Here is a 27,222-nt window from a genome sequence, read left to right on the forward strand (position 1 = left end):
GAGCTTCAATCTTTTTTACAAATGCCCAAGGCCAAATCTTCAAATACTCACAGTTATTAACATATACAAGTATATAAAAATAATGCTACACCTACACTATCCTTTAATGATAAGAAAGCAATGAAAAACAAACCTGTCCAGTAATCCCAATGTTATAGTGTTCAAATAAAACGGAAAAGAATGCAGCAGCTAGATGCATACTGCTAGCTGCCAAGAACTGGTACTAAGGAAGAAGAAAAAGGGTGACCAAAAAAACCGAAAAAAGTAATTACATATGCAAAGGCAAAAGGAAAAGGATTGCCTTTTCATTTGGAATGCATCACTAAGCATCTTTGTCTTGATCGTCTTCCGATTTCCAGACAACATCCTTGAGGCTACCTGAGAGTTTCTTGTAGAACTGCAGTAAGAAACATAATTGAAGTCAAAAATCATGCACATATAAGTTTATTATAATTTTTGATAGGTTTGCTCATACGCTTATTAATTCTGAAAGTTATATGAAAAATGAGAATCTTTCTACCGTTGGGGAAAATGCTGATTTGTTTTTCTAATATCCTAGCGCATGTCCAAGAAATATGAGAATCTAGCTCATGTTACTGCTATAATAATTCTACCAGGTAATGTCGTAGTTGGTAAACTATTGTTATTCTACTGGGTCAAGTTATTTCCTCCTCTTTCTCCTATCTATTCTCAAGGGGCAAATGTAATTACCTCTCCAATGGGGAAAAGAACAAGATAGTGTTTGTCATTATGATGCAAATTTATTGCAAACAAGTATAACTATCTTGAAGTCATATATTTTCCTAGTTGTTAATACACAAACTTACCTTGTGGAATTCCAGTGTATCCCCTTTGGCTTTCCGTACTTCAACCATATGAAGAGATGGTGCCACTTGAAATATCTGAAGAATTTCACGTAATCATAAGCACATATGGTGTTTTTTCTTTTATCTGAGAGAACAGCGTTTTAATCCAAAATAAATTACACTTCACCTCAGCAGCAACATTGAGGTTTCCCTTTCTCCCAGCCTTGACATTTTCTAGCCTCATCTGGTCAAAAGAAAAATAAATATCTGTGATGAAAAAAATGAGGGACCAATTATATTCCTATTCTAAGAGAACTATTTGTCATAATAGTTACACTGTAAGTTACCAACCTTGTAATTTTTCTTCTGGATACCAAAGCCTAGAGGCTTTGCGGCTTCTTCAATCTTGCTAATTATTTCTTTTGCTGGAGATTTTGAGGTAAATCTGGTTTCCCTCTTGAATTCCTGTCTCAAATTAGAGGGAAGTTTATTCAAATCAAATACAAATAACAAAAACTCACCATTGTCCTAATAACAAAAATTCACCATTAGCAATTTAGACCCGAAGTTAATAATTAACAATTACTACAATATTTAGCATTATCTGTATGAGATTCTATATTGTAGTTCAATATAGATGTGTGCTGACTAACTACACATAATCAAGTCTTTACCTGCTCTGTGTCAAATAAATTTCCAAGATTCAGCCCCTTCGACATTGAAATCAATTCAAAAGCATTCATAGCTGCTGGCTGTTCTTCCTTCTTCTCTGTCACATGATGTTCCTGTAATAGATGTAACAGAGATTTCAAAGATCAGTTCTGATAGTACATCTTTGTATGTCAACAACCATAAACTTTACTATTAAAGCTCGACTTCAACTCACTTCTGAGTCCTTGAAGACAGCATCCACATCATCCAAATTTGCGTAATTTATTTCCTCAAACTCTGGAGGCTTATAACCATCCTTGAACCACTCATCCTCCAATATTTCAGGGACTGTTATTCGCTGCCAGAAGTTACAATAGCATAAAGTCATCTGTTCTTTTGAAAATATATGATAACAAGAATATCTGCATTCCCATTTACAGCAATCCCACAAGGCAAAGCAAAAAATATAAGTATATCTTTGTTCAGTTCTTTATTCGTTTAGTAAGTAAGTATGAAGTATGAAGTCACATTGCAGCATCTAATTTGCATATTAGATTTTGTATATATTTGACGATCACTTATCGTCTTTGGAAGAACTTCAAATATTTGAACTCACCATTGTAGGGTCTGGATCAAGGATTCTTGTTAATAACCTCATGGCATTAAAAGAAATCCAACATGGGCATGTAAATTCAGCATCGGAAATCTGTATATATGAAAGAACATCTCTTAGACTATGATCTCTATATAAGATGCACTGGAGCACTGAATATGGTACATAACTCACTTTCTTATACAAGGTCATAAGATTAGAATCCTCAAAAGGCAAGTACCCTGCTAGCAGTACAAACAGGATGACCCCGCATGACCATAAGTCTGCAGTTGCACCATCATAGCCTCTGTCATTGAGAACCTATTTGGAAGAGCAATAGAACCATAGGATACAATCTGTTGGTAAAAAGAATTAAGTAGAAGACAATAACCTTCAGAATTGAGTTATGAAGCAGACAGTAATACCTCTGGGGCAACATAGTTAGGCGTTCCACAAGTTGTATGAAGCAAGCCATCATCCTGGAAGAAGCACCATTAGAGTCAGAGGATGCAAAATTAAGTCTGGATCACAATATAACTTCTGCAGAAGTAACATAAGTTTCATAGTTTTTGAAGAGAAATTCATCCATTCTGATTCTTACAAGTTTATTAACAAGGAGTTAGAAGTTCCATGATAGTTGACTAATAAAGTACTAGGTATCAGATCTACCTGGCAACGACTACTAGCATCTACTAACATTGGAAACACTAAGACCTTGATAAATCACCAAAAAGAAAGAAAAGAAAGAAAATTATGTCAAAATGGAGTTTTACGGCCTACTTTTCTTATATTACCTAGGTTTTGTACTTCGGATTTACATCATATTATAAGAAGAAACTACAACACCCGCATATCATTAAATCATACAGTCAAAAATTCAAGACTAAATGTCCTATATACACTGTAGAAACACTTCAAAAATTCAATATATTGTTATATCAAAAAATTGCTAGCAAGGGCCTTGAGCATGGATGATGATTACCCTGACTTGTTGAGATAGTGCACTCAATCCAAAGTCTGACACCTTCAGGTTTCCATGTGCATCAAGTAGTAGATTCTCTGGCTGCACATGTAGGACCCAGATTAAGCCTAGAGTAAGCCGCGAAGATTAAGAATGCTTGTGGCAGCCAAAAGGAAGGTAATTACCTTCAAGTCCCGGTGGTACACGCCTCTGCTATGGCAGTAATCGACAGCATTAATTAACTGTTGGAAGTACCTCCTTGCCTCATCTTCTCTCATACGACCATGATTAACCTTTGTAAGTAAAAACATTGCGTATATGTGAGCTAGTCAAAGGAAGCATATGCATGAAACCAAACGTGCCAACATGAAGCAGTTCAATGATTAGAAACTAGAATTTACATATTGGACTTACAATTTTGTCAAAGAGCTCTCCCCCAGTAACAAATTCAAGTACAATGAAGATTTTTGTCTTGCTTCCCATCACCTGGAGATTTTAAACAAAGGTGGGAGGAAATTTACCATTAGCACACTAGAGAGAGATAGTTTAGAACACTAAACCCATGTATATATACATCAAACTACTTATAGCCTTCTATTGACAATTAACTAGTGGTATATACCTCCATGTACAAGCATTTGGCTTTTAGTCCTTCTGATGTTGTTGATATACAACTTATGCCAGTTATTTCTTAAGCCTTTGGCAGTTGTTGTAGGTAAACAAAATCCACATTTCATTGCTTACTGAACATTTAATTATTAGATAGACAGCTATCTTCCATGTTAACCTTCTAATTCTAAATTAAAAAATAAACTATTAAGTGAACCAAACATGTTGATTTCATGTTTTGTTTACAAAATGAGACCGACTTACAAAAGATATAAATGAAAACCCGATGAACATAGGTAACAGATAAACGATCCCAAAAGGGATTTTAGCTTTATACCAAGAAGAAGACAAGAACATAATATGAGATAGCATGTGCATACATCAGTAGAGGTCCTAGACCCCTATCTCCTTTTTCTTTCTTTCTTTCTTTGTCCTCATTGTCTAATAATTGATGATGAGTTGTTTTCTAATTCAATAATTGAAGAAAAGAATCCGAAGAAGCAAAAGAGAATATCTGCAAGAAAACTGCAGAAGTCTTGTAGATTACCTCATAAATGCGAACAACATTAGGATGCTTTATTAACTTCATCGTGGCGATTTCCCGCTTAATCTGCATTTATACGCACAAAATTTAGGTTAAACCAGAGTGGGCACAAAGTGGAAGCATGGACTCCCACATGTTGCCAACTAGCAAGTAGTAAAGACAGACCTGCTCAACCATTTTGTGCTTGAGAACCTTCTCCTTGTCAAGGATCTTGATAGCAACAGGCTCCCCAGTCTCAGAGTTTCTTGCAAATCTGACCTTTGCAAATGTTCCTTCGCCGATTGTCCGACCAAGCTCATACTTGCCTACACGACGTTTCACCTTGGCTGTACTCATCGCTCACTGATCCTCTCCGCAAAATTAGAGATAACCGATCTGAAAATATGCCTTCAGAAGTCCAATTGGTACCTGAACTCACAAGAGAGCCAAAAGGTGAAGTTAGCATGCTAACAAAGTCCAAGAGGTGTATAGTGAAGAATATGATGAGTAGAAGGAAGGAAACTTTGTTAACAAAGTCCAAGAGGAGATGCTAACATGCTAACTGATGACATTTCGATAGAAGATTGATGATACTAGCCGACAACCCTTTTGTCAACAAGTATGAGGGAAAAAAAGAAGCTACCACTCATTTAGCTATCAGAGGAAACTATGACAAGTTTACAACACGGGGAGCAAAAATCCAAAGACAGAAAATAACAACCATCATATTAAGTTTTAATTACTTCCTACCAAATCTACTCCACAACTTCTACTCCTCTGCAATAAAGTGTACGCAGCATTCTAAACCATTCACTGGTAGTATCACAATCTTTGCATTAGACCAAAATTTCATACTAACAGCTCAATAAAAGAAAAATCTGGCCAAAAAGATCAAACAAGCTGAACAATCAAACCCCCCCAAACAGGAGACTATATCTTATAAGCTACATAAGTTGCCGGAAATTAGAACTTGTGCAAGCGTTCAAAGAATTCCAAGATACACTAGGACCTTAAATTCCTAAGCCCAATAAATAAATTACGCATTAAAGTTACAGAAACAAGGTGTGACCATTGAGAAACATCTGGTTCCTAAATCTCAAATGATCTTCCATCACTATATAGATTCTGATATAAAAAAAAACAATTCAAGAACCTCTCTGACAATATCAATTTATGACCAGAAAACTTGACTCAGTAATCAAGTTGAAGGAACCTAACCTTTGACTCAAATCCCAAACAAGGGATGACAACAAACTATTCTGAGCTGAGGAGCAGTAGAGAGGGAGTCACAAAATCTTTGGATATAGCAGCTGAAGATTATTTTTTTATCTCCTTCTCCTAGAAATTGGCTCCTGGGAGATGCAAAGGGACCAATACAATAGAAACTAGGAGGAAAAGAATAGCATAGAAATGCAGGGATTGATATGTGGCAAGGAACACATGGTGGTAAACACAACACTGTCTATTAGTAGGTTATATAGATGAAAAAAGTTTGGAAGTAGTTTGGAAGTAGTAGCAGGAGGTGTGTGGTCATCCAACTCCATATTACACATGTAGCTGTACACTTCTTTCAAAGTTGTCAGAGCATGGGCCACCCCCCACTGTACCTCTCTACCTTTATTTATTCTAAAAACAAACTCCAATTAACATTACTTACCTTAAAGTATAAAAATTGTCATTTTCTTAATGACCCATAGGCCATAGCAGCTGCTAGAGTAGTTGATAATTTAAATATGGGATTCGAATCTCATTTTTAGGTTGAATTTAACCTTTTTAAATTCATTTAAAAAATATCTCAAACTCCAGATGAGAGAACAATTGTAGAATATAAAAAAGATGAAACCTTGGAATAAACATGTGCTGAAGTAGAGCTCTCAATCTAGCTCGAACATAGTTAATGAAGTATTTTAACCATCAGATTGAGACTTCATTGTTTAATCTTTAGTTTCAAAGGTTTATTACTTTTTAACTGTAGCTACTTGAACTGAGCACTACTTAGCTCACCAAGTCATGCTCGTTTTCTTTTCAAACTAAACACGAGCTAAAATTTTGTATTCAAATTCGATAAATTTAGCTGTGAGCTGATCCAACTATCCTCTCATTCCATGAGAGCTATAAGCTAATTCATCTCATGTGGCCTCTAAGAATTGAAACTAATGGACTGTTCATGAAAACCCCTCAGGGTTTGGGGTCTAAAGTCTTCCAAAAACTTATCCAAAACTCTTTTTAAACCAAGATTTTGTAAGATCGTTCAAAACCTCCACTCAGGACAGCTCTCTCCAATCAAGCCTTCCCCTGATACGACAAGTAAGCAGGCAAGTGTATGCATGCAAACAAAATATGAGATCTATAATTTTGATTGTTTCGACGTCCTAATCATGGGTGAGTGGCAATGAAGTACTCCATTTGGGGCAGGAGTTTTAGGAGATCGCGATACTCCACAGCAAGAAAACCTACAGGAAATTGAATCATTTTAACTATTTCCTTATTATTTCTTCTCCTCCTCCTTCTTGTCACGTTTCTGTTCGTAGTAATTAATTCCCTAGAGGTGGTGGTGGTGGTCAATGGAACTACACTATGATTTCATACAAGCACGTGTGTTTATAATTAATGAGTCCAGCTTTTCAATACACAATTTGGCTGTAGTATGGTTGTTGGTTTTATTATTATTATTATTATTATTATTTTATTATTTATGAGTTTAGATAAAAAAAATTAATTCTTTTCGGAAACAGAGGCATTTAGTCTCCACAAAATTAAATGCTCCCAACTAAACACCGGGCCATGGGAAATGTACCGAAACCAACTTCTTTTGTCAGTGTTTTTTTTCTTAATTATTTTAAATCTTATCTCTAATTTGTTTTACACGTCTAATTTATTTTAAACATTACACGACTTGCATCCAAATATTAAAAGAAAAAACATGTCCATTATCATATGTACCAACGCATTAATTATAGGTATTTAATAACTTTAACTATACTAAAATAACACTATTTTTGCACGTGATAAAGACAAAATCATCTTAATTTTATATCTCATTTTCAAATGAATTATGATAATAATGCATGGGAAGAAGTAATTGTGAAGTATATATAAAAAAAAAAAGTAGTTGCCACTGCTGGCTCATCTATTGTTAAGAAAAGAGCATCTTTAGAACCTTATTTCATTTTATTTTTCTTATAGGTAGTTTCCAGTTATTTCATTACATTAATTTGTTACTCTTATGAAACAGAATAAGTTGTTATTTTTCTCTCTTTTTTTTTTAATTTTTTTTTTGCATGAATACTCCTCAAAAGTTTCTTCTTTACATGTCCTGGAAAGATATAAACTGCAATAAGTAGAAAACAACATGGAGAAGTTTATAATTTTTCTTGGCAAATAGTTTGCTCATAGAAAAGACCAGTCAATGGAACTGAAATATGCAAACAACTTATTCATAAGCTCACTGCTATTTACAAATGGAGTGGAGGAAAAAAATATACAGAACAATATAAAGGGAGGAACAAAAGAAAATTGATGATACATAGAGTATGAACCACATCAGTCAGATTTAAACTTGATTTGTTTTCGGTGTTGCCTCCTGTGTTTCTGCGGCTCGAAGAACAAGCTGCATATCCACACTCCAGCCAGAGTCGCTTCCATGGGCGCAAGCCAGTATACACTCAGATGTTCCTTTGTTAAATGCTCCCCTTGAACATATGCCCAACCAAAGGCCTGTTGAAAATAAACGACATGATATATTATTCATCAAGAAGAGGTGGGACATCTTTTGCAGCAAATTCACTACAAGCATAGATGTAAAGAATAAATCATGAGTTCTTGTAGATATTTTGAGGGAAAAAAAAAATCTTTGATTAAAGGGCTACATAATGATATCAAACAGACTTTCTCCTACTGTGTTATTCAAGTGCCCTGTAATTTCCAATGGTATAAGTGCTTAACAGAAGTGCGGCAAGCATGTATGATCCCGAAATGGTAGAATAGAAGGTTTAGTCAATTATTCTTTATCATACATGAAATTATAGTAAAGTTGGAAGGCACAATGCACCTCATTGGCATTATATAAATGCTAATCGCAGTAAATGAGTGGAACTTTTAGGCACAAAGAGAAGTCAAGTAATGGTTGTGACAAAAATGAGTCTTAAAATTAGAAGTGTCATTAAGAGGAACAAAAAAGTTGGCAGGAAAGGAGAGCTAAAGAAGCAAAGTTAGAGAAATTAGAGGGCAGGTCAAGGAGAACTATCCAAAATGGGAAAAAAAATGCATGTACGAGTAAAAATTGGAAACAACGGAAGGATTAAAGTCTCACGGATATGTCGACTTTGATACTATAGATGGAGGCTGTAAACCCAGATCTGGGAAAAAGTACCTGCAAATATTCTCCTAAGTAAAACTTGGAAGCACATACTTATTAGAGCAGCTCTAGAGAAGTACAGAGTTCAATGATCTTGGAAAAGTACCTGCGAATATTCTCCTAAATAAAACTTGGAGGTGCATACTATCTAGAGCAGTACTAGAAAACTCCAGAGTATAAGGTCATAGAACACAAACTTTGTTCCATGAATAATTAATAATGGAGCTCTTCCTTTCACTAATATTTAATATAGAGGACTGAATCCTGATAAATTATTATGAGGCATGCATTTTAAAGTACAAGAGCCTATGTTTTGCTAATATAGAAAGAGTTGTGACAGTTCTCACACCATCTAATAGAATATGGTTCATGAAATACAAATTTATACTACCTAAGAGAGGGCATTTAAGTGCACAAGGCTCCAACGAAGGAACCAACATGTATGAAAAATAGTCCTATTGCATGGGCAGTTGTTTCACCTAGGGCCTAGTTGGTGCACGTGCACGATGGTCGATGGCAAACCTTACGATCATATTGACTAATGGCCTCTACTTAAAGTACCTATGGACCAAACAATATTTGGTTTGAAGCAACCCTTCTTATCCATCAAGTGAATGGAATGGCCTTCTAATTTAAAAGCCAATACAATATTTTGCTATTATACATGCTTCCAAAGAATCTAAAATTAGTATCTTTTGACAAACGTAGATCATGATAATCTATGTAGGATTCAGATTTCATGCATCATCGTATGTTTTACAACACCAGCGCTTCTACAACCTGAAAAATGTCCTGATGCTTGGATCTCCAAATATATGAAGTGATGAACCATTTCTTTTGGGCTAGTTAGTAACATTGATCAAATACTGAAAAAAGAAAAATGGAGTTTATCATCAATTTGGCTGTCTGACATGATTTTGTCCTGTTGGCACCATAGGAGAAAAACTACATATGCATAAATACTTGTTTGATGCAAGTTAGCCGATGATCATAGCCAATCCAGCTCATCATTTTAACTATCAACATATGCAAATATTGGAGAATGGTCCATCTAAGATTATACGTTACAACATCAAACTCATCAACTATCAGTTACCTCTACTATAAAGTACGAAAATTTCAATACTATAAAAACAGTTAGAACTCCCCATTAAGTTAGTCTCTACTTACTAGTTAACATGAATAGAGTAATGGATTAGATATGGATAATTTTTGCTGATCATCTTATGAACATTAAATACAAGATCTGAAGCTCACACAACTTCCTCTATCATCCTTACCTTTCAAAGTTCAACTTAGCACCTAGAACAAGAGATTGGACATAAACAGTAGAAAAGAAGAACATTTTGCATTAGAAAATAATGAACACTTACAGCAGCAGGGTTTAGGATTCCACCAGTCATATCAGATGATATGATGTGACATATCACTTTTAAAGTACTTGATATCCATGTTTTCATGGAAGAGCTTTTCACGACTTTCTTCAGCCAAAGGGAGGCAATCACAAGCACGAATGTAAGCAATCCTTCTGTTAATGCGCCATTATGCATATCAACGTTCAAACTAGGACCATGGGCCGCTGCAGGAAAGGTTGCGTTGATTAACCAAACGCCAATTATAGAACCAATCACCTGAAATATGGTGATTTGAGCTGAGAGTATTCTATATATTCTTCTGGAACACAATTCATCCCACAAAGATCATCTTTCAACCATATAAGACACATATCATTTGGTTAAACCATTAGATAAGTTAATAGCTGGAATCGATAAACATATGACCAGGCAAACTTGGAAAGGTATGCAGTAACGGCAAAGAATGGGAAGTAAAGTAGCTAAATCTGCCATTGATAGAGATGTCCTACCAGTGAAGATACACCTAAATCACATAGAAAATATTACATAATTCACATTTGAATAGCAACATTTAGAAACCAAGTGCTTTTTGTAGACAAAAAGTTCAAATTAAGAGAAGTGCTTTATGCAATTTAGATCCATTGTGCTCTACTCAATTACATATTAAATCCACCCAAAATTTCCCTTATGTCATTAGTTAGCAGGTTGAAGAAAACAGAATGAAGAGATCAGACCACATGAGCAGGTTATGCAAACCTTAACCTTCTTACATGAAGACCAAAAAGGTGTGCTAGTTCTTAACAACATGAAATAGTCACTTCATTAGCATTCAATGATGAGTGAACATGACACAAGACAATTAAAAGAACCCAGATGAATTAATTTAATTGAGATTAGTCAATCACTACCTGCAACAATTAGATCCTTACACTATCTGCAAGCCACATAATCAAGCAATAAATAAGCAAGCATCATAAGGAAAAGTAAACTCATAAAAGGCTGAAAGTGGCAAAAAGATAGACTATTTAGTGGTAGTTCTGGAACTACACGTCTAAAAATACTAATACATACATTGGTACAACCTAAAAGGAAAATTGCATTTCTACAAGGAACATAGAAAGCCATTGTAATCAACAAGTTTTGCAACATCTACAATTGATTTTTATGGCAATATCATCCTACACAAAAAGTGTAATATATAAAATGGTAAGACATATGTCGGTTATTATTTAGAAAAAGAAATTAATCAAAACTGGAAACAAAATCCAGAGTTATTGACCACCAAATAATACTAGTCCGTAATAAAAAAGGTATAACATTTCACCTGAGCAGGAATCCTTCCAAAAACAACGAACAGGAACCCTCGAAAATCCCCAAAAATAGCATAACAAAGAACCATCAGTGGATTATACGACCCACCGTTGGTCGCTTTCCCAAACCAGGAGAAGCAGTAGAGATAGATCACGGCAAGCGACCCCTTGATCGCGAGAGCGATTGGGCTCATCCCGGACCCCAGAACCTTGCACGCCAAATGTCTGAGAACGGATCCGGAGCAGACCCATATGAAGGAAACCACGAAGTCCGAGCGCACTAGCCCGATCTGCGAGATGGGTCGCCGTCTTTTCCGGTGTTCGTCGTCGGACTCTTCTCTAGGAGGCTCGAATTGGTGCCAAAAGGTAGTCTTTTTGGTGGAAAAATGGCACATTTCTCCTCTTTGGCCCGGGCATTCGTCGTTGGTTTTCTCTAGTAGGAGAGAAGTAGGTCTCTCGACAAAGGCAGCATTGAGTACCAAGTCGAGGAACGAGGAGGTCGCGGCGGCGGGGAGGGGAGTGGGAGTGTCGAAGAGGGTGAACTTTTGCATAAATGTCCTCAAAGAAAATAACATTGTCATAAATCTACCCAAAAGCTGAAACAAATTTCGTGCTTCTTGAAGGGCTTATGCGTAAGATGGATGTGATTGGCAATTCTATATAAGCGTCAAGCGTGTATTAAAACAGCAAGAAAAAGAATAATTAATAAATGGGGAACTTTTGGAATTTTATATCCCTTTTAGGAGTTTTGTTCACTAAACTAATCATCTCTAAATCTTTATTTTACCTGTATAAAATTTAAGATTAAATATTTTGTAAATATAAGCAAGCAATGCCTTTCTTTCTTAAATATAAGTCTAGACTAGCAAATCTTAAATCCTCCAAGAACTTTGCCTCAAAAATTCTTCTTTGATACAAATTGCCTCCAGAAAAATAACTTTTATGAAATTTTCTTTGAAACTTAACAAGCTTTTTAAGAATTTAAAATTTCATATAAGTAACTCAATTTAAAGATTTATATCTAATCATTTATCGGATCAATTATTTTCATACTAACCTGATCTCATATTTACCTTTCAAAATAAATTAAACATGTAAGAAAACATAAGAGGCAAACTTAAATAAACAAAACTTCTCCTTTCTAGACCAAGACATAAGATTGAGAAACCCATCAATACTGTGACTCCTTAGCAATCTTAATAATTCAATAACAACTCTTGACAAGCATTTTGCTGCAAACCGAGATGTTCATCCATAGGAATGCACATTGTGAACAACTTATCAGACTGATATTAAAAGGTTTTTCACATCAAATTTACACTTTTACAACAAAAGCATTCATCAGATTCAAGTCACTGCAATACAGGATAGATTTCTTCCATGAACTTGATGAAGATTAGACGTAATATTAGAGCTTTTTTTAGCTTGTAAATATGATTTCAAAATATTAACAGGGTTCTCATCTAGGCTTTGCAGATACAGTCAAGTTTTAATTTGCTCAGCATATTCTGCAACAGGTTCTTCTTCTTCTTCGACTTTCTTCTTTTTCTCGCTTGCTTCTTCTGCAAAGTTTTACAACCTAGATCAGTCACCGCATCATTAAAATAAACTATGGTAATACAGAGAGCTGGAAAAAGAACAAGTTTCAGCTATTATCGTGTTCATATCCTGTCGATCATTTTGATTATATCATTATCATTTCATACTCCTGATATCAAAAGAGAAGAGGATAGCCAGCAAATTCTGACCCAGTAAAGTTTATCAAGATACACTTTGTTGTAATTGAGAATATGCTATAGAAATCTAATCAAAAGATAAAATTCTAAACAAAATGTAAACTACATTTATCAAAAGAAGACACAAGAAAGATGGAAAAACAAAACTTAAAATTAGTTGCATGTTGCTGGAAATTATATATAAGGAAATTATCTTAAACTCTTTTGGACATAAATCCATGTTCGTATTTCTCATTATCTTCTTATGGTTCACTATTATGGTAAAAGATCAGAACGAAAACTTTGCAAAAGCTACACATATGAAGCATACCGAGAAATCCTTGTCTCCAGAATTTTTGCCAGAGGTCTCTGTTACCAGATATTAAAACACTTGATTAGTCAAGTAGTTTTTACATATAAGGTCAAAGTAATAACAAAATTTGCCTTCAAATCTCACCATTCTCGTCATCTTCATCAATCCATTTATCCCAGTCAACTTTAACAAATGCAGGTGGCTTCCCTTCCTGCTTTAATAATCGACTCCACCATTTCTTCTCAGCTTTCTTCACAACATACACAATGCTCCTAGGACCAACATAAAATTTGCTCTCCTGAAACAAATATCCAGTTACTTCAAGCATTAACTTTTAAAAGAGCCACTTCCATAATTCTGAACGTCCATACCTTAACATTAACGTTATCAAACAAATCAACATCAACTTCATATGGAACCCCGTCCTTTGTTGCCGAGAAGTTAAATTTCCCTTCAGGCTTGAGAGTGACCTTCACATCCTTTGCATCTGGCAGCTCTATTGTAAGGTTCACCTTGTCAGACCTCTGGGCCCATTTCAGAGTTGGATGGCGGCTAAAACATGACATAGGTGTTACAAATAAGGATCATACATACATAGGTGGAGATGTCCTCATTAGATATTAAGTATTTCTGCATCATGATATGTTCATGGCCTACTCTCAAATGAGTACATTAACAATAAGAATATTACAATTCAGACATATCTTTCTTGTGCATATAGAATCTACGGCTACATCGTGATCATCATCACAATCATCATACCATTATCCAAGCCTTCTCGCAAGAGGTCATCATCATAATCAGCAAATCAAAGATAAGAAGACTCTAAATTGATCAAATTTGTACAAAATAACTTAACTTGGGGCTATTCTCAGTCAAATAATTTAGGAAAATCATGTCATTATGTATCTTGCTCTTTTCTCATGCACAGAAGCATATCTGGAGATCCCAACTCCAGTTTCCAATTCTTCATCTTTAAATACTTCTGCAAATCCACCAACCCAAACTCATAACACATGCAACAAATTTGAGCACAAGCTCATTCCACATAACAAAAGGCATGCTTTTAGAAATCCAAGACCATAAACCCAACTCAGATTAACAAATGCTTAAGAAACCCAAACCTGATCCAAGAGAGCCGACGAGGGCAAACTTACCTCATGGTCAGCGTAGTAGAGATCACCTCGAGCAGGAGATGAATGGCAGCGGAATGCTGGAATTGGTTGATGTGTAGAATTATTTACGACGTCGAAGGACTTAGAAGGTTCCAGAGACGAACAGGAGACAACTTGGCCTCACTTCTCCCATTGGCCATTGGTCATTGGTGCCTTTTTAGAATTTTAGTCGGATGTTGGATTGTAAACGGATTAAATGGTTGACACAACCGAATCCGACCCACTTACATCGATTCAAGTTAAATGTGTTGAATGATGACCCGTTTAATAATCGAATTAAAAATGAATTTAAACTATTTACGAACGAACCTTATACTAAATATAAGTTTTAATAACCACTTAGAATTCTACAAGCCCGAGACAAGAGATTATTGGGGGTAAATTAGAGTGTTCTTTATATATGATTTAGGCCATTTTGGCTTGTTTTAATTACTCTAACGCGGATCTAACATATTGTCGTTAGTTATTATAAACACATAAAAAACTTGTGTTAAAAAGCCATCGCTTATATCTCCATTAATGATTGAATGAAATTTCTATCAACAGACTTTCTCATTTGCTCACATAATAACTTGTTTACATGGAAATATTTTTGAGACTCTTTTGACTTAATATGCTGTAGACTGTAGTTGTGACTTAATGTGGCTTTTTTTTTTTTAAATTATTCAGATAGTAGTAAGTAATCAATCCATGATCAACCAAAATAGATACAACCAAAAAAGAAAAGGAGGGAGAAAAATAAAATTCATTTCCAAATGTAATAAAACCTGATTCAAGAGTAGTAGATCTAAGTAGTGAATAGTGGATATGAGAAAACTATGGTATAATTTGCTTGACAAAGCATATGTGATATGAATAAACCAAGTGCAAAGACTGACAAATAAAATTGAGAACACTATGAGCCTATAAAGTTTGCATACCGTTCTTGCTATGATATTTAGTTTTGCAGAAATATATACTCATAGTGCATCAGACCAACTAAATGGTATTATTATATTTGATATGTAAGTTAGGTCCAAAATATAAAAGAAACTAGTAAAAAGTACCAAATTTTACAAAGAACATCTTGTGGTGGTGCTGAAATTTATAGTTTCTGTACCTTACTCTCCCAGAAAGTCCTCTGAGCAGACAAATACAACTTCTGAAGACTAACTAATTGTCAGAAAAACCAAAATTCTGCTAACAGAAAGCTATTCACCAGATGGGTGGTTGTTCTGCCAGTACCAAACTGGATAAGACCTTTGGGATCTGATTACCCATCAGAGCTGTATATGTCACTTTGTAAGTACACATGCAAACTCGAAAGTTCCATATTGATTCTCTTCATCAGCTGTTGTAAGCCACTTAGCATGATTCTTCTACAAGTGTATTCACTGTACTTATTGATGATATTTCTTTGGAAAGAAATCAAACATTGCAGCTTACTCTGGTAAAGGATATACAAATAAAATAGCAAGCATAAAAACTAGTCACAAGTCTCCTCATCAGATCCAACATCTGGGCCACTGACATTCCCATTAACTTGCTGTTGTTCACTCTGACTCTCAAAACATGGACCAGCATTCAATCTGTTGCAGCTTTCCTTGTTATATATCTCGTCAAGCTCCTCTAGATGTTCCATTGTATTAGTATTTCGACATCCTAATACTACAAGGTCTAACATTTTCCTTCGTACATCATAGACAGGGTTAGGCTCAATCAAACAACCTTTACTGTATGCTTCCCTGAGAAAAACAGTTTGAGTGCTCCCTTTCGTTGAGATGTAAAATATGCCAGGATGCTTCAGAAGAAGCTCTCTCACATTCACTTCCATGCTGAAAGCTCTTCTGAAGTGAGCCAACCTTTCAAGGGGAACCATCTTCTCTACCATCAAACTTAAAAGCTCATGAAGAATGCCAACAGCACGTTTTTCAAATCGTTCTACACTACCGACACGAATAGCATCCTTCTTCTCATAAGGTTTCAAATAAGGGAGTCTCTGCCAGTTCTTTAGCTTTTCCCTAAAACCTCTTTCAATCTTAAAGCCAGTTGGAAAATTAATTGGAAATGCATACTTTGTCTCAAACTCACTCAACCATTTTTCGATATACTCCTTCTCCCTCCATTTCTCAACCTCTGCTTTGACAAAATTGTCATCCTTGGAGACCAGCGATAGAGTATCAAGATCTTTTAGAACAAAATCTCCTGGATAGTGTGGAAGGATAGAAGTTCTAAAATCATCAGGCAATCCCAGCTCTCTTCTTATGAGCCATATAGCATGGATGTGCAAGTCCCCATTAGTAGACATCATGAGAAGCTTCCTCAATCGCTGAATAGCTACTGGTTCTGTTAACTTGATGGTCATAGCTTCCTCTACAATCAAGTCAATCAACTTTTGGCTGGCCTTGCAACAAAAATTCATTTTAACTGGGTGTGTATACACCTCAAATATGTGAGGATACTTTCTGAGAAAAGCACCTATTCCTATATTCAATCCAACTTCACGTCTCCATCTTAGAAGGAGTTGAACAGATGCATATCCATTCCTCTGTTCTGATATGAACTCATGCAACCCCAAGACTAATTTCAACTTCTTTAACTGATTCATCAGCTTGTCAAGCCTGAGATCTCTTGTTCTGCTCTCCAATCGAGTTTGAGCAGAATCTACTGGCTTCTTCCATCTCTTCTGCAGATTATAGGTAAATGGTCCAAACAGGAATACCTCATTTGATGGAAAAGTGGGAACTTTTGGCAAAATGCTCCTCACCCTAAAGATTCTCAATGCCATGACCGAGTTTACCTACAGTAGCTGAAACAAAAGTTCAGTAATATGATTGGCACCTTCAACTCTCTAGCTTCCCGAGATGCTCTCTTTACGAAAGCATTTCTTTTGCCGATGCATTTACTTCTTGAATCCTGCAGAAACAGCATTACATGCCACTCACAGTTCCAAAATAGAACTTTAATCTTAATTCTAGAGACCAAAAGAAAAAGATAATCACCGATATTACTAGCAATATGGCACCCCACGAGCCATCGAAACCAGCCTCATGACAGTGTCCCACTAAAAACAACCATAACTTCTCCCTCATCAAGAATTTTTACCGGCTAAAACATTATAAAGGAAACCCAAGGAACGCACCCGAAGGCAAAGCAGCTCGTTGGGAAATTTCTTCAAACAGGTAGCGCTCAATCCTACGCAAACTTTGCAACCAAGATCGTGGAAGCCAATATACGCCGACCCAATTCGCCGAAACCGATAACCACATGAAAAAAATCTGGGCCTGGATGAACTGGATAGCACGCGATTCACCACCAGTAAGTGCGCAGCAATGGCGCGTAGAGCGGAGGATGCCGACCTATACGCGGAGGCCGGAGGGTGTGGGGGGTGGGTAGGAAGTCTTCCGGTTCGCATCCATTGGGCCGAATTCGAAACCCGTTACTTAGAGATAAATTACACCAAATAAATAAATAGGATACGTTACCTTGAAAACTGCAATTACCTTTCAATTAATTATATGGTTGGTTTAATAATTTATTAATCAGTATTAACCACCAAAACAGTCAGTTTTCTTTAGAGTAGCATTTATGTACAAGAATCCAACTTTTATTATCGATATCTTTTATTACATGCAAAGCAGCATTTAGATGCAAGACAGACTAATCCTTTTCTTTCCTTCTGGCTTTTCTCATCATCAACCATTCTTCTCTCTTGCAAATTCTTCACATTGCTGATAAATACTCTGTCTGAGCAAGTGCCAAATCAAATGAGGTGAATGAATGAGGAGGGATCACAACATCCATCTCCGTGTCGGCGTTGGATAGTGCGGTCTGCCGCGGAACCACCTACATTATCCATTGAAAACATTGGCATCATCATTTTGCTAGATGAATTTGAGGAGATCAAGCATTTGACACTGAGCTATTTTGATTAAATGATTGCTAAGCTCCATTGTACTAAAAAAAAGAGGTGCACATAAACAATGAGAATTGAGCAATATGCGCCTGCTATGATAACTTCCATAATCATGTTTGGATCAAAGGTGTACCTTGTTTGGTTCTCTGAAGGAATTTTCATCCATCACATTACTGGATGTGAGAACGGTTCTTGAGGACCCGAGTGAATTGACGCCATAATGCAATCCAGCTACAGAGATCTTGAGATTCACAGTAGTTCTCCCAAAGTTGACAATCTGCAAGACGCTCAGACCAATTGTAACAAGTGATGACCAAATCTATTTGATATATGTTCTTGTGCAATTATGCAGGCTCTCCCAACAAGAGAAATCTTAGAAGCTAATGATTGAGCAAATTTATTGTACTAGTAGCAAATAAACAGGCTAGTGATGCCAGCAATGAAACTAGAACTCGCTCGGTTAGAGTTCATATAAATGTAAGATTAAACCCTCCGAGTGATCCAGAAGAAGTAGATCTTTTTTTTTTCAGGGAAAGAAAAAGAGAGACAACCTTTTTGAATTTAACTTTAGATCAACCTGAATCTTTCACATAATATCATATGCCCTAATACCTTCAAAAGCGTTATCTCTTGATTTAAGAATAAACAGTTTTCAACATTCTTTGATACTCTAATAATCTTATGCATACTTAGTATTGAGCATATAACTTGAAAGCTTGTTTTAATGCTATAGAGGATTAATGTCAGTATACCTAGAGATCAGATCGGTTTGTAAAGTTTGTAGACTCTTTCAAACATAATATTGAACGAAACCGAGAAGGCGACCATTTTTAGACTTAAAGGCCACCGTAACTTTACCTTTATTTTCAGATAATTACTGTTGTCTATTGAGCTCTTCCAAGTAATTGCAGATGCTACTAATGAACCAGAGTCATTAGGCCAAATTGTAGTGGGATGAATGGTTGCACCACTTGACTCCTTGAAAAATTGCTGTACCCAATAACTAGGAGTTCCATACTGTTGCCAAGAGTTGAATACAATAGCATCTGGATTCCACCTGTCATTTATCAACACAATCATCAGAATTTTGTTGTAAAAATCATCAGAAGCCGCTAAAAATAGAGGAGAAAGTACAAGAATTAGTATTACTTCTGACCTCCGATCATTGGTGTTTACAAAAAGTGGTGCATAACTAGCCATCTCGACAATATCACTGCAGGGAAAGCATAAGAAATAGCCAGTTCAGATGCCACAAATAAAAACAAGAGGTCGGATTTCCATTTGTTATTATATTCTCAAAATTCCTCTGCTCCTCCTTAGCATGTCTCCATGGCTAAACAAGGAAAGAAAAAAAGAAGCAATGTACAAGTTGTCACTATTCACAAGCCCAAACTAGTAATCTGAAACTGATGAATATTAGTATACTACCATGATATAACCAACTCAAGCAATGCATTATTGATATAACAGATCGAGTTAAGCTTTCCTTCTATTCCAGATCTCCTTTAAGGGCAATGATTCTGTATCCTACCCTAGATGAATAATAAACACTAATATATAATAATTTTTACTAAACAAAGAACCTCTAGAATGGAGGAACATAATAATGTCCATTGAGATCATTAACTCTGTAGGATATGTCCAACCCACTCCTAATCTGAGGAACGTTGCCATCTATTGAGAGCATTCTTATAGAACTTTAGGATGAGAGCTAGAACTTAAAATGATTAGGGATGCAGAAGCAGACCTATTTTTCTCTAACCCAATTAGAAATCCAGCTTCTGCTAATGAAGCTAGAAGGCTTCCAGTGCCAGCATCTGATCCAGTCACAGCATACTCGCTAACAAAAGCCTGAAATTATGTCATCAAAAGTTAAATTTAGAAATATACTCATCCATCTCCTGAAGAACTGGATACGGCATGAATTCACATGTAAATGAGAGAATATCTTGCAGTCTAACATCTACCTTTGGCCCAACACGTGATGTATGGTCAAATTGATTAGTCATTGAGAACAACTCCCTAGCTGAAGTATAAACCTATTCAAGAAAAAAAAAATCATCAGAGTTCATCTCAAATTGAAAAAAGGCTTGCAAAGTAAGATATACTAACCATACTACAGTTAATTGAAGCATCCTACAGCAAACTTAACTGGAAGAAGCAAAGACACAAACTTGATAGGAAGCTGTTTTCTATTCTTACATGAAAGTCATAAAAGTCAGCAGGATGATCAAGTGGTCTTGATGAGCCATCACAATTTGAAATTATTTTAATATCTGGATAAGCATCTTTTATTGCATTGTAGAATTTGAGGTAGTTCCCTGTCCAACAAAAACAGAGTCATATGACTTAGCTTTGTATCGTGGTTGTTCCCCAACAAAGTAGAAATTTTGCAGCAAGCCATCAAGGGAGAAGTTCCTCAGTTCCTCTGAAAATAGTTACAAGGTAAGATATTGCCATTTTATAGAATTAACCATATCATCACCTGGGCAATTTGTCAATAATATGGATCAGCTGTTATAGGATTAAATATCTCAAATTCTAGTTGGGAACTGATGTCTACTCCAATCATAATGAAAGTCGAAAATGAGTCATGAATAGGAATCTTTCAATATCTACAACACACTCTGATACTAACATAAAGAACTTGCCCAGCAATTCATTAATAGTTTCCAGATATAGTAGTTTATAAGATATATTAAGTTCCACAAAAACAGATAAATACTTTATCAGCAAATATGAACTATTTTGATAAACATGTAAAGCTATAACCCATGAGATAGCACAAAATTCTAGGTAGTACAAGAAAATTTCACCTCGATAGTTTTTCTTCCAACAATCTTCATTCCCTATTGCAACATAATTCAACTGGAACGGATCTGGATGTCCCATTGCAGCTCTAACGGAACCCCATTTTGAGTCAGTGCTACCTCTAGCAAATTCAATACTGTCTAGAGTATCCTGTAATTCAGGAAAATGAAGAAATTGGAGCACAACAAAGTTCCTGACAACGATGAGGTTGTGAAATGACATCCATTCACATATTTAAGAACAGCAAAGTGCTAAAAGATCAAAATCATTGTTCATGTGCAATAAGACAATCCAAGGAAGAAGTAAAATATCAGGATAGAATAAATCCATATACCAAAACTACCTCATCACAGAGAGAGTGAGAGAGAGAGAGACTGATCTCAAAATCTTCATATATACATCGTCTCCAAAGATCTTAAAACAAAGGGAGGTAAAGAAATAACCCATTGTTTGGGATCAGCTAAATGGTTCCATTTCTTCCATTCAGCCCCATTTAATATAAGGTTAAAATTTAGACCAAGAGATACCATGTCTTTTGTTACTACTACCTTCCAGGCCATTTTGGTCCTCCCCTCCCTCTTGAGAAACCTTGTACTCATAGGAACTATAAAATGCTTAATTTTGACAGATCCAGGGAATAAGAAACAACTGGAAGGCTGGACCAAAAACTTGTGTTATTGTGTCTACGGCCAATAGAAGACTTGTGGAGTTACTTTGGGAATCTGACTGGTTAAGTGTTTGATTACCTAATTCAAACACAATAGCCAATCACACAATCTGGTTCAATCGTGTATATCTTTAAAGTTCAAAACCTGTCAGAAGATTAAAAACTCACAACAGTATTTATATAGTAATATAGACCCCATCATTTTCTTCTGATATATGGAGCGTGACTAAGGTAGCATGAGATGTCTGAGATTCATAATTCGTACTATGATCTTTTATTCTTTTTAATTCCATAAATTGGCATCCAACATAAAAAGGATAAAGTAGCAAGCCAAGACATGCCTGGACAAAAGGTAAGATACTGGTGGTATCAACTTGATCATTGTGGCTTATCCCTGGAGTAATAAGAAACAAATGGAATAAATAAGGATGGGCATCATTATACAAAATAGATAGCTAATAAGAAAAAGCAAATACCATTGTTGAACACCCAGATTGGTGCAGCACCCAGATCTTCCGCAAGCTGAAATGAGCATCAAGATGAGTTATTTAAGCAGCAATGGAATGCAATACACTTTAAATAAAAGCAATACTGGATATGGATTCTATGAACTTTCAATTTTACCAGAAGATACTCGAAATAACCAAGACCATCATCAGTCCAGTACATCCAAACATCACCAAAGTGTCCGGGTCTCTCTTCCCATGGACCAATAGTTTCTCTCCACCGGAATGCATTTCTTAGCCATTCACCTTCCACAAAACAACCTCCTGAAAGTGCAAAACATCCAAACATAAAGCCTACAGTCATATTTGCATGCAGAAGAGGAAGGCTTTATTACATGTGTGGCTGGATCTACACACATTTCTTACCTATTTAATAATGCATGTCCATTACATGGATTCATATACTAGAACTACGTGGTCCTAGAGATCGAGGCCACTTTAATGACAATGATGTCATTGTGACTTCATCTTACAAAATTTATACCATCAACTAACCAACTATTATATTACCTGCTAAAACTCCTGCAAACAGGCAAAATAAGCAAATCTCTTGGAAAAGTACATAGTAATTAATAAGCCAATAGAATTACAGACTATTTCTAGCAAGGTGTTATTGCATGCTACCAACCAAACCCTAACACACATTCTTGCAGATATTTGATAGCTGGTTTGCAGTATGCGTGGAAGAGGATAGTCTATTTACCAGGAAATCGTATAAACCGAGGTTTCAAATCTGCAAGCATGGAAACAAGTTCCTTGCGAAAACCATGTCCCTGTATAGATTGAAACAACCAGTTAATACATGATATATAAACTTAAAATGAAGAAGCATGTGAGAATCACAAAAATTGTTGCTCTTAATTATGAAAACTAAACACATCTTCACATTTGCAAACTTATCCTACCTATCAAGGAAACATCAAAATTTAGAGAAGGTGCTGTTAGTGCATTATACTGATAAAAGGACATGCCCCTCAGTTCACTAGAACAAATGTTGATTAGCTGTAATTGATACTTCCTACTATTAAAATTATGAAATGCTATCTTCACACATAACAGGATACAGGAATGTGTGTGTTTGTCTGTTTGTTCATCTGTGTAGGTAGGCATGCCCTTATATAAGCATCTACACAAATATGTACACATGAGAGAGAGAGAGAGAGAGAACAAAAGAGAAAGCATAAAGCAAGCCATGATAACATTATTCTTCTGTTCACAACAAACCTTAATCTTAATTGTTTTATATGCATATGAGTATAGCAATTAATGCAACCAATCATATTAGTGAGATAAGCATCATTCTCTGCTCCCTGAAGTTCCTGACTTCAATTCAGTATCTTCTTAAACATGTTACGCAAGATATTGACAGGACATAAAAGTTCAGTCAAAATCCCTTGAAAACACTCCATCTATTGTTGATCATCCACTCATGGCAATATGAGAAACTTATCTGTGTCAATTATACCATGTAAGTATCCAGGGGCATGACTGATACTTGATCAAACCATATTACTCCTTTTCTGGTAGTTGTTAATTGAAGCCTTGAGTTGTGGTTTGTCCCTTTAGATTCCAACTGAAGCTCCACCCTTGTCCAGTTTGACAAGCCTGAATCAGCAGTTCTGCATGAAAACAGTCGATTCAAATCACGAGAATTAAAATCATCACTTGAAAGATAGAAAGGATACTCACATGATACTAGCAGAAGCCAGATTGTGCAATCCATCTGAGCTTGTAAGTGACACTCTTAAATTAACTGATTCAAATGATCTGATATGCAGTATCACTTTATAAGTCTTCCCTTCTTCTATATTCTGGAGTTTGCCACAAACAGTAATCAAATGACTGGGAAGCAGATAGATTTGGATCAAGAAAAAAGAATTGCCAAATATCAAAGGGCCAAAGGAAAAGCACCTCAGAGTTTCAAACTAAGACATGATTGCCGAGAATATTGAAGTACTTAAACTTAAAGTGGAAGAAACCATTCAAGCTGAACAAGGAGGTAAAGCAAATTGTATACGGATCTGTCACCTATTCTTTGTCTTCTTTTGAGTAAAAGAAATACAAGTCATTTGTAACATGAACTATTCCCAGCAGTGATTCATACGATGGTCAAAATAACATGAACTTTAAATCTATATCTTTCTTTTATCAATGTATTAGTAGTTTAAAGAATAATGATGAAAACAGTAAGCACATACCATGCCCCAGTACCCAGGGTTATATATGCCAACACCATCAGCTGGACAGATGAAAGACCCCATGTCGTGACAGAGTACCTCCATTCTAAGTGCAATGATATTTCGCCTGAAACAAGATGTCCTGTCTGTAGACACTGAAATGAAAGATTCATTCCCAATGATGGACCAGGGATTGATGTTTGAAGGAGTGTTAGGACCCCCAGCTTCAAAACCTATAAAAGTACATTGCAAAATAAACCAGTACATGACTTATTCCATTAACAAAAGACAACCATTAACAAAAGACAAAAGACTCTTTCCAGGAAGGAATTTTTTTAAGAAGTTAGCACTTGAATTTTTTGAACTTGCAAAATGACCAGACCACAGACAATCCTACCAAAGATAACTCTAACCAATTTATCCATAAGAGTTTCTTTCAAAAAAACTTGTTTTTTGTTTCTGCTCATAATGATACTCTAAACATCTGCTGAAGATTCAAGCCCTAACAAGTACTTAAATATTTTGAGCTTACATCAAAGCCTTCAAATTAGGTACTGGTTCACTCATAAGTCAAAATAATTAGACTAGCTCTTGGTGATACTAGGAGCAATGAGGTCATTATTTTTAGCCACTTCCATCCCCCTACGGATGCAAGAAATAGCTAGTTTTAGTCATTCAATGTCAACCAATGCATGAAATTTAGGTCGAGCCATTAAAATGTCTACTAATGTATGAAATGTTTTCTTTAAAAACCCTATAACTTGCGTATATCTCAAAATTATAAGCACTTAACTTACCTCTATTGTTAACAAGTTCTGCCCATATTCCACCAGCTCCCGCATGGTTGATCTCCTGCAATGTTATGAGAGTATACGTGTTACAGATATACTGTTGTAATATACATCCCCAAGCTACAAAATCAAAAGTCACCCGATCTTTTAAAACTTCTAAACGTTCAGTAAGATGATGGTCAAGATGTAAGTTTAACTTAGAATCTGGTACAGCTTACAGAACATCAGTTGGTTGTCATGAAATCTAACTTGGAAGGATTCATGCACCTAGCATGCGAACAATGGTAAGCATGAAAATAAATGTTTCTAAAGGATCCATGTAAATAGAAATCATTTTCTCATGACATCCTGACGTGCCTCACATAGCGTTTTAATCCTTTTAGTAGGTCACAAAGAAGCAAAACACGGGACAATAAAGACATTCAAATTATTAAGTATAATTGTATTCTCGTAAGAGAAAAAGGATGAAACTTTCTCAAACTAGTATTATCTTCAAATCTTGGCATAAGACAGTACCCTTTTCAAATTTTAAGTGGTGACCTTAAAATTTAAGATACTAAATGCATTTTATTAGTATTAACTCACCATCAGAATTCGAGCCTCATTAAATGCAACTGATTAACATGTTGCTAAGAGTATCCACAAGGCATTGCTCACCTCAAAAAAGATGCCAAATAGAGTGTCAGGGATCTGTCGAGCAAATTGAGGTGAAGCATCAACCATCAAGACGGCACTCTTGTTGGCCCCTAGCTCATGAGACAAGCATTTACAACTAGTACACAGTAGAAGCAGGGCATAAAGCATAACACCAAAGGATGACCTTCCAAGATCCATTTCCTCTTCACCACATTCAAACCTAAGTCACCAATACAGCCTACATATGCATATGAATATTACCAAATACAGGACAAATCAACAGAAGAAAGAACAACATAAGATCACAAAAACTACTCACTATTCCAACTACGTCCCTAGAAAGTGGACAATTTTATGAGCAGTAGCTTGAAGCGGAACAGGAGAAAATAATTCCCTCAATGATGGAAGAGCCGACAAACAATCACCAATACCAAAAGAGAACAAGAAAAAGAAGGTCTTCTGGGCATTATCCCAAACAGCTGATGGAATTGAAAGCAAATTACGAGTTGGGTCGGAAAAAGATCAAAGTTTTTACCAATTCCCGACGAGAAGAGCAGGAAACCGACCCGCCCACGAAGAAATTGAAGCAGAATCCGACGCGTTCAAGTAGAGCCGTTAAGTGGAGAGTGCGTTCCTAAACGGATGGAAGCGGGAGTAAATCCCAGGCCAGCTGTGTGGCAGAGGGTAGACGAGGAGCTCGTCCTGATTGCCGTCATCGGAGAGATCACGACCGTGGAGTTTAGATCGGACGGAGGAAACGGAGACGATAGGCATGCAATAGCAGCTCAAGCCGTCAAGCGTCCACATCTCCACGTCTCAGTTGCGTCCATGCGTGTGGCCTTTGGCTGTGGGTGGGGGGCCCATCTATGCCTTATCCAATAAATTATTTTCTTTAAAGGAGGGGATTAGAAAAGTGATTCTACTAACAAGCAAACAAAGTGGTAAGCATTAGTAGATCTAACAAGTAACAACTAAATATGTATATATACAAGGCCTAAAAGACCAAGTGTGACTAAGAATCATAACACATACTAATATATATATATATTAGGTTTGTTGACATATGAAATATGGTTTAAATAGGAATAATAATTGTTATTTATTATTAACAAAACAAGCGATTTAGTGTAGGAATAACTATCTCTATATTTATTAATTTTATAAAATAAGAGTATAATAATTATTTTCGATGTGATATAAATTGAAAGAAAAAATAAAAATATTTTATAAAATTATGACAAATACTTTTAATTTGATATAAAGTAGATTAATGAGATAGATATTAAAGATTACGTTAGAGTGTGTTATAAGATGTAATTTTGATAAAGAGTATTTATATTCTAGAATATAACTAATAACTGTTATTATGAAA

At 35.9% G+C, this 27,222-nt stretch overlaps 5 protein-coding genes across 9 annotated transcripts; all 5 read right to left on the reverse strand.

Moving 5' to 3' along the window:
* Positions 1-121: 121 nt before the first annotated feature.
* Positions 122-5,596, reverse strand: LOC140771183 (CBL-interacting protein kinase 32). Its single transcript, XM_073112621.1, has 15 exons — positions 5,361-5,596; positions 4,329-4,571; positions 4,167-4,229; positions 3,425-3,496; positions 3,196-3,303; positions 3,032-3,112; positions 2,475-2,528; positions 2,245-2,370; positions 2,074-2,163; positions 1,693-1,815; positions 1,481-1,591; positions 1,158-1,271; positions 994-1,050; positions 828-902; positions 122-397 (listed from the first exon to the last, which is right to left on the reverse strand). The coding sequence occupies exons 2-15, from the start codon at positions 4,497-4,499 to the stop codon at positions 323-325; spliced, it is 1,320 nt and encodes a 439-aa protein (XP_072968722.1). The 5' UTR covers positions 4,500-4,571; positions 5,361-5,596; the 3' UTR covers positions 122-322.
* A 1,925-nt stretch (positions 5,597-7,521) lies between these two features.
* On the reverse strand, positions 7,522-11,730 carry LOC140770740 (aquaporin SIP2-1-like). Its single transcript, XM_073112000.1, has 3 exons — positions 11,179-11,730; positions 9,873-10,130; positions 7,522-7,859 (listed from the first exon to the last, which is right to left on the reverse strand). Exons 1-3 carry the CDS (start codon positions 11,713-11,715, stop codon positions 7,686-7,688), a joined length of 969 nt encoding a protein of 322 aa, XP_072968101.1. The 5' UTR covers positions 11,716-11,730; the 3' UTR covers positions 7,522-7,685.
* Positions 11,731-12,350: 620 nt separating this feature from the next.
* Positions 12,351-14,496, reverse strand: LOC140770816 (co-chaperone protein p23-1-like). Of its 4 annotated transcripts, XM_073112100.1 has the most exons (6): positions 14,350-14,496; positions 14,052-14,177; positions 13,564-13,744; positions 13,337-13,490; positions 13,211-13,248; positions 12,352-12,726 (listed from the first exon to the last, which is right to left on the reverse strand). In XM_073112100.1, the coding sequence occupies exons 2-6, from the start codon at positions 14,087-14,089 to the stop codon at positions 12,628-12,630; spliced, it is 510 nt and encodes a 169-aa protein (XP_072968201.1). In that variant the 5' UTR covers positions 14,090-14,177; positions 14,350-14,496; the 3' UTR covers positions 12,352-12,627. The 4 variants fall into 4 exon arrangements, with proteins under 4 accessions (XP_072968202.1, XP_072968201.1, XP_072968204.1 ...); XM_073112101.1 differs by lacking the exon at positions 14,350-14,496 and having other exon boundaries at positions 12,351-12,726; positions 14,052-14,343; XM_073112103.1 differs by lacking the exon at positions 14,052-14,177 and having other exon boundaries at positions 12,354-12,726.
* Positions 14,497-15,295: 799 nt separating this feature from the next.
* On the reverse strand, positions 15,296-17,768 carry LOC140769805 (protein ROOT PRIMORDIUM DEFECTIVE 1). 2 transcript variants are annotated; one of them, XM_073110675.1, is made up of 2 exons: positions 17,489-17,768; positions 15,296-17,262 (listed from the first exon to the last, which is right to left on the reverse strand). In XM_073110675.1, the coding sequence occupies exon 2, from the start codon at positions 17,132-17,134 to the stop codon at positions 15,833-15,835; it is 1,302 nt and encodes a 433-aa protein (XP_072966776.1). In that variant the 5' UTR covers positions 17,135-17,262; positions 17,489-17,768; the 3' UTR covers positions 15,296-15,832. The 2 variants fall into 2 exon arrangements, with proteins under 2 accessions (XP_072966776.1, XP_072966775.1); XM_073110674.1 differs by having other exon boundaries at positions 17,349-17,768.
* A 61-nt stretch (positions 17,769-17,829) lies between these two features.
* On the reverse strand, positions 17,830-26,595 carry LOC140769804 (alpha-L-arabinofuranosidase 1-like). Its single transcript, XM_073110673.1, has 18 exons — positions 26,386-26,595; positions 25,872-26,088; positions 25,221-25,275; positions 24,445-24,656; positions 23,936-24,057; positions 23,712-23,865; positions 22,950-23,019; positions 22,365-22,510; positions 22,217-22,262; positions 22,082-22,134; positions 21,079-21,223; positions 20,465-20,583; positions 20,230-20,301; positions 20,010-20,113; positions 19,419-19,475; positions 19,121-19,319; positions 18,396-18,539; positions 17,830-18,192 (listed from the first exon to the last, which is right to left on the reverse strand). Exons 2-18 carry the CDS (start codon positions 26,046-26,048, stop codon positions 18,070-18,072), a joined length of 1,998 nt encoding a protein of 665 aa, XP_072966774.1. The 5' UTR covers positions 26,049-26,088; positions 26,386-26,595; the 3' UTR covers positions 17,830-18,069.
* Between the last annotated feature and the right edge of the window lie 627 nt (positions 26,596-27,222).

The sequence above is a fragment of the Typha angustifolia genome, chromosome 11 (assembly GCF_048772165.1).
Source record: "Typha angustifolia cultivar Huaian chromosome 11, ASM4877216v1, whole genome shotgun sequence".
NCBI classification, from domain to species: domain Eukaryota; kingdom Viridiplantae; phylum Streptophyta; class Magnoliopsida; order Poales; family Typhaceae; genus Typha; species Typha angustifolia.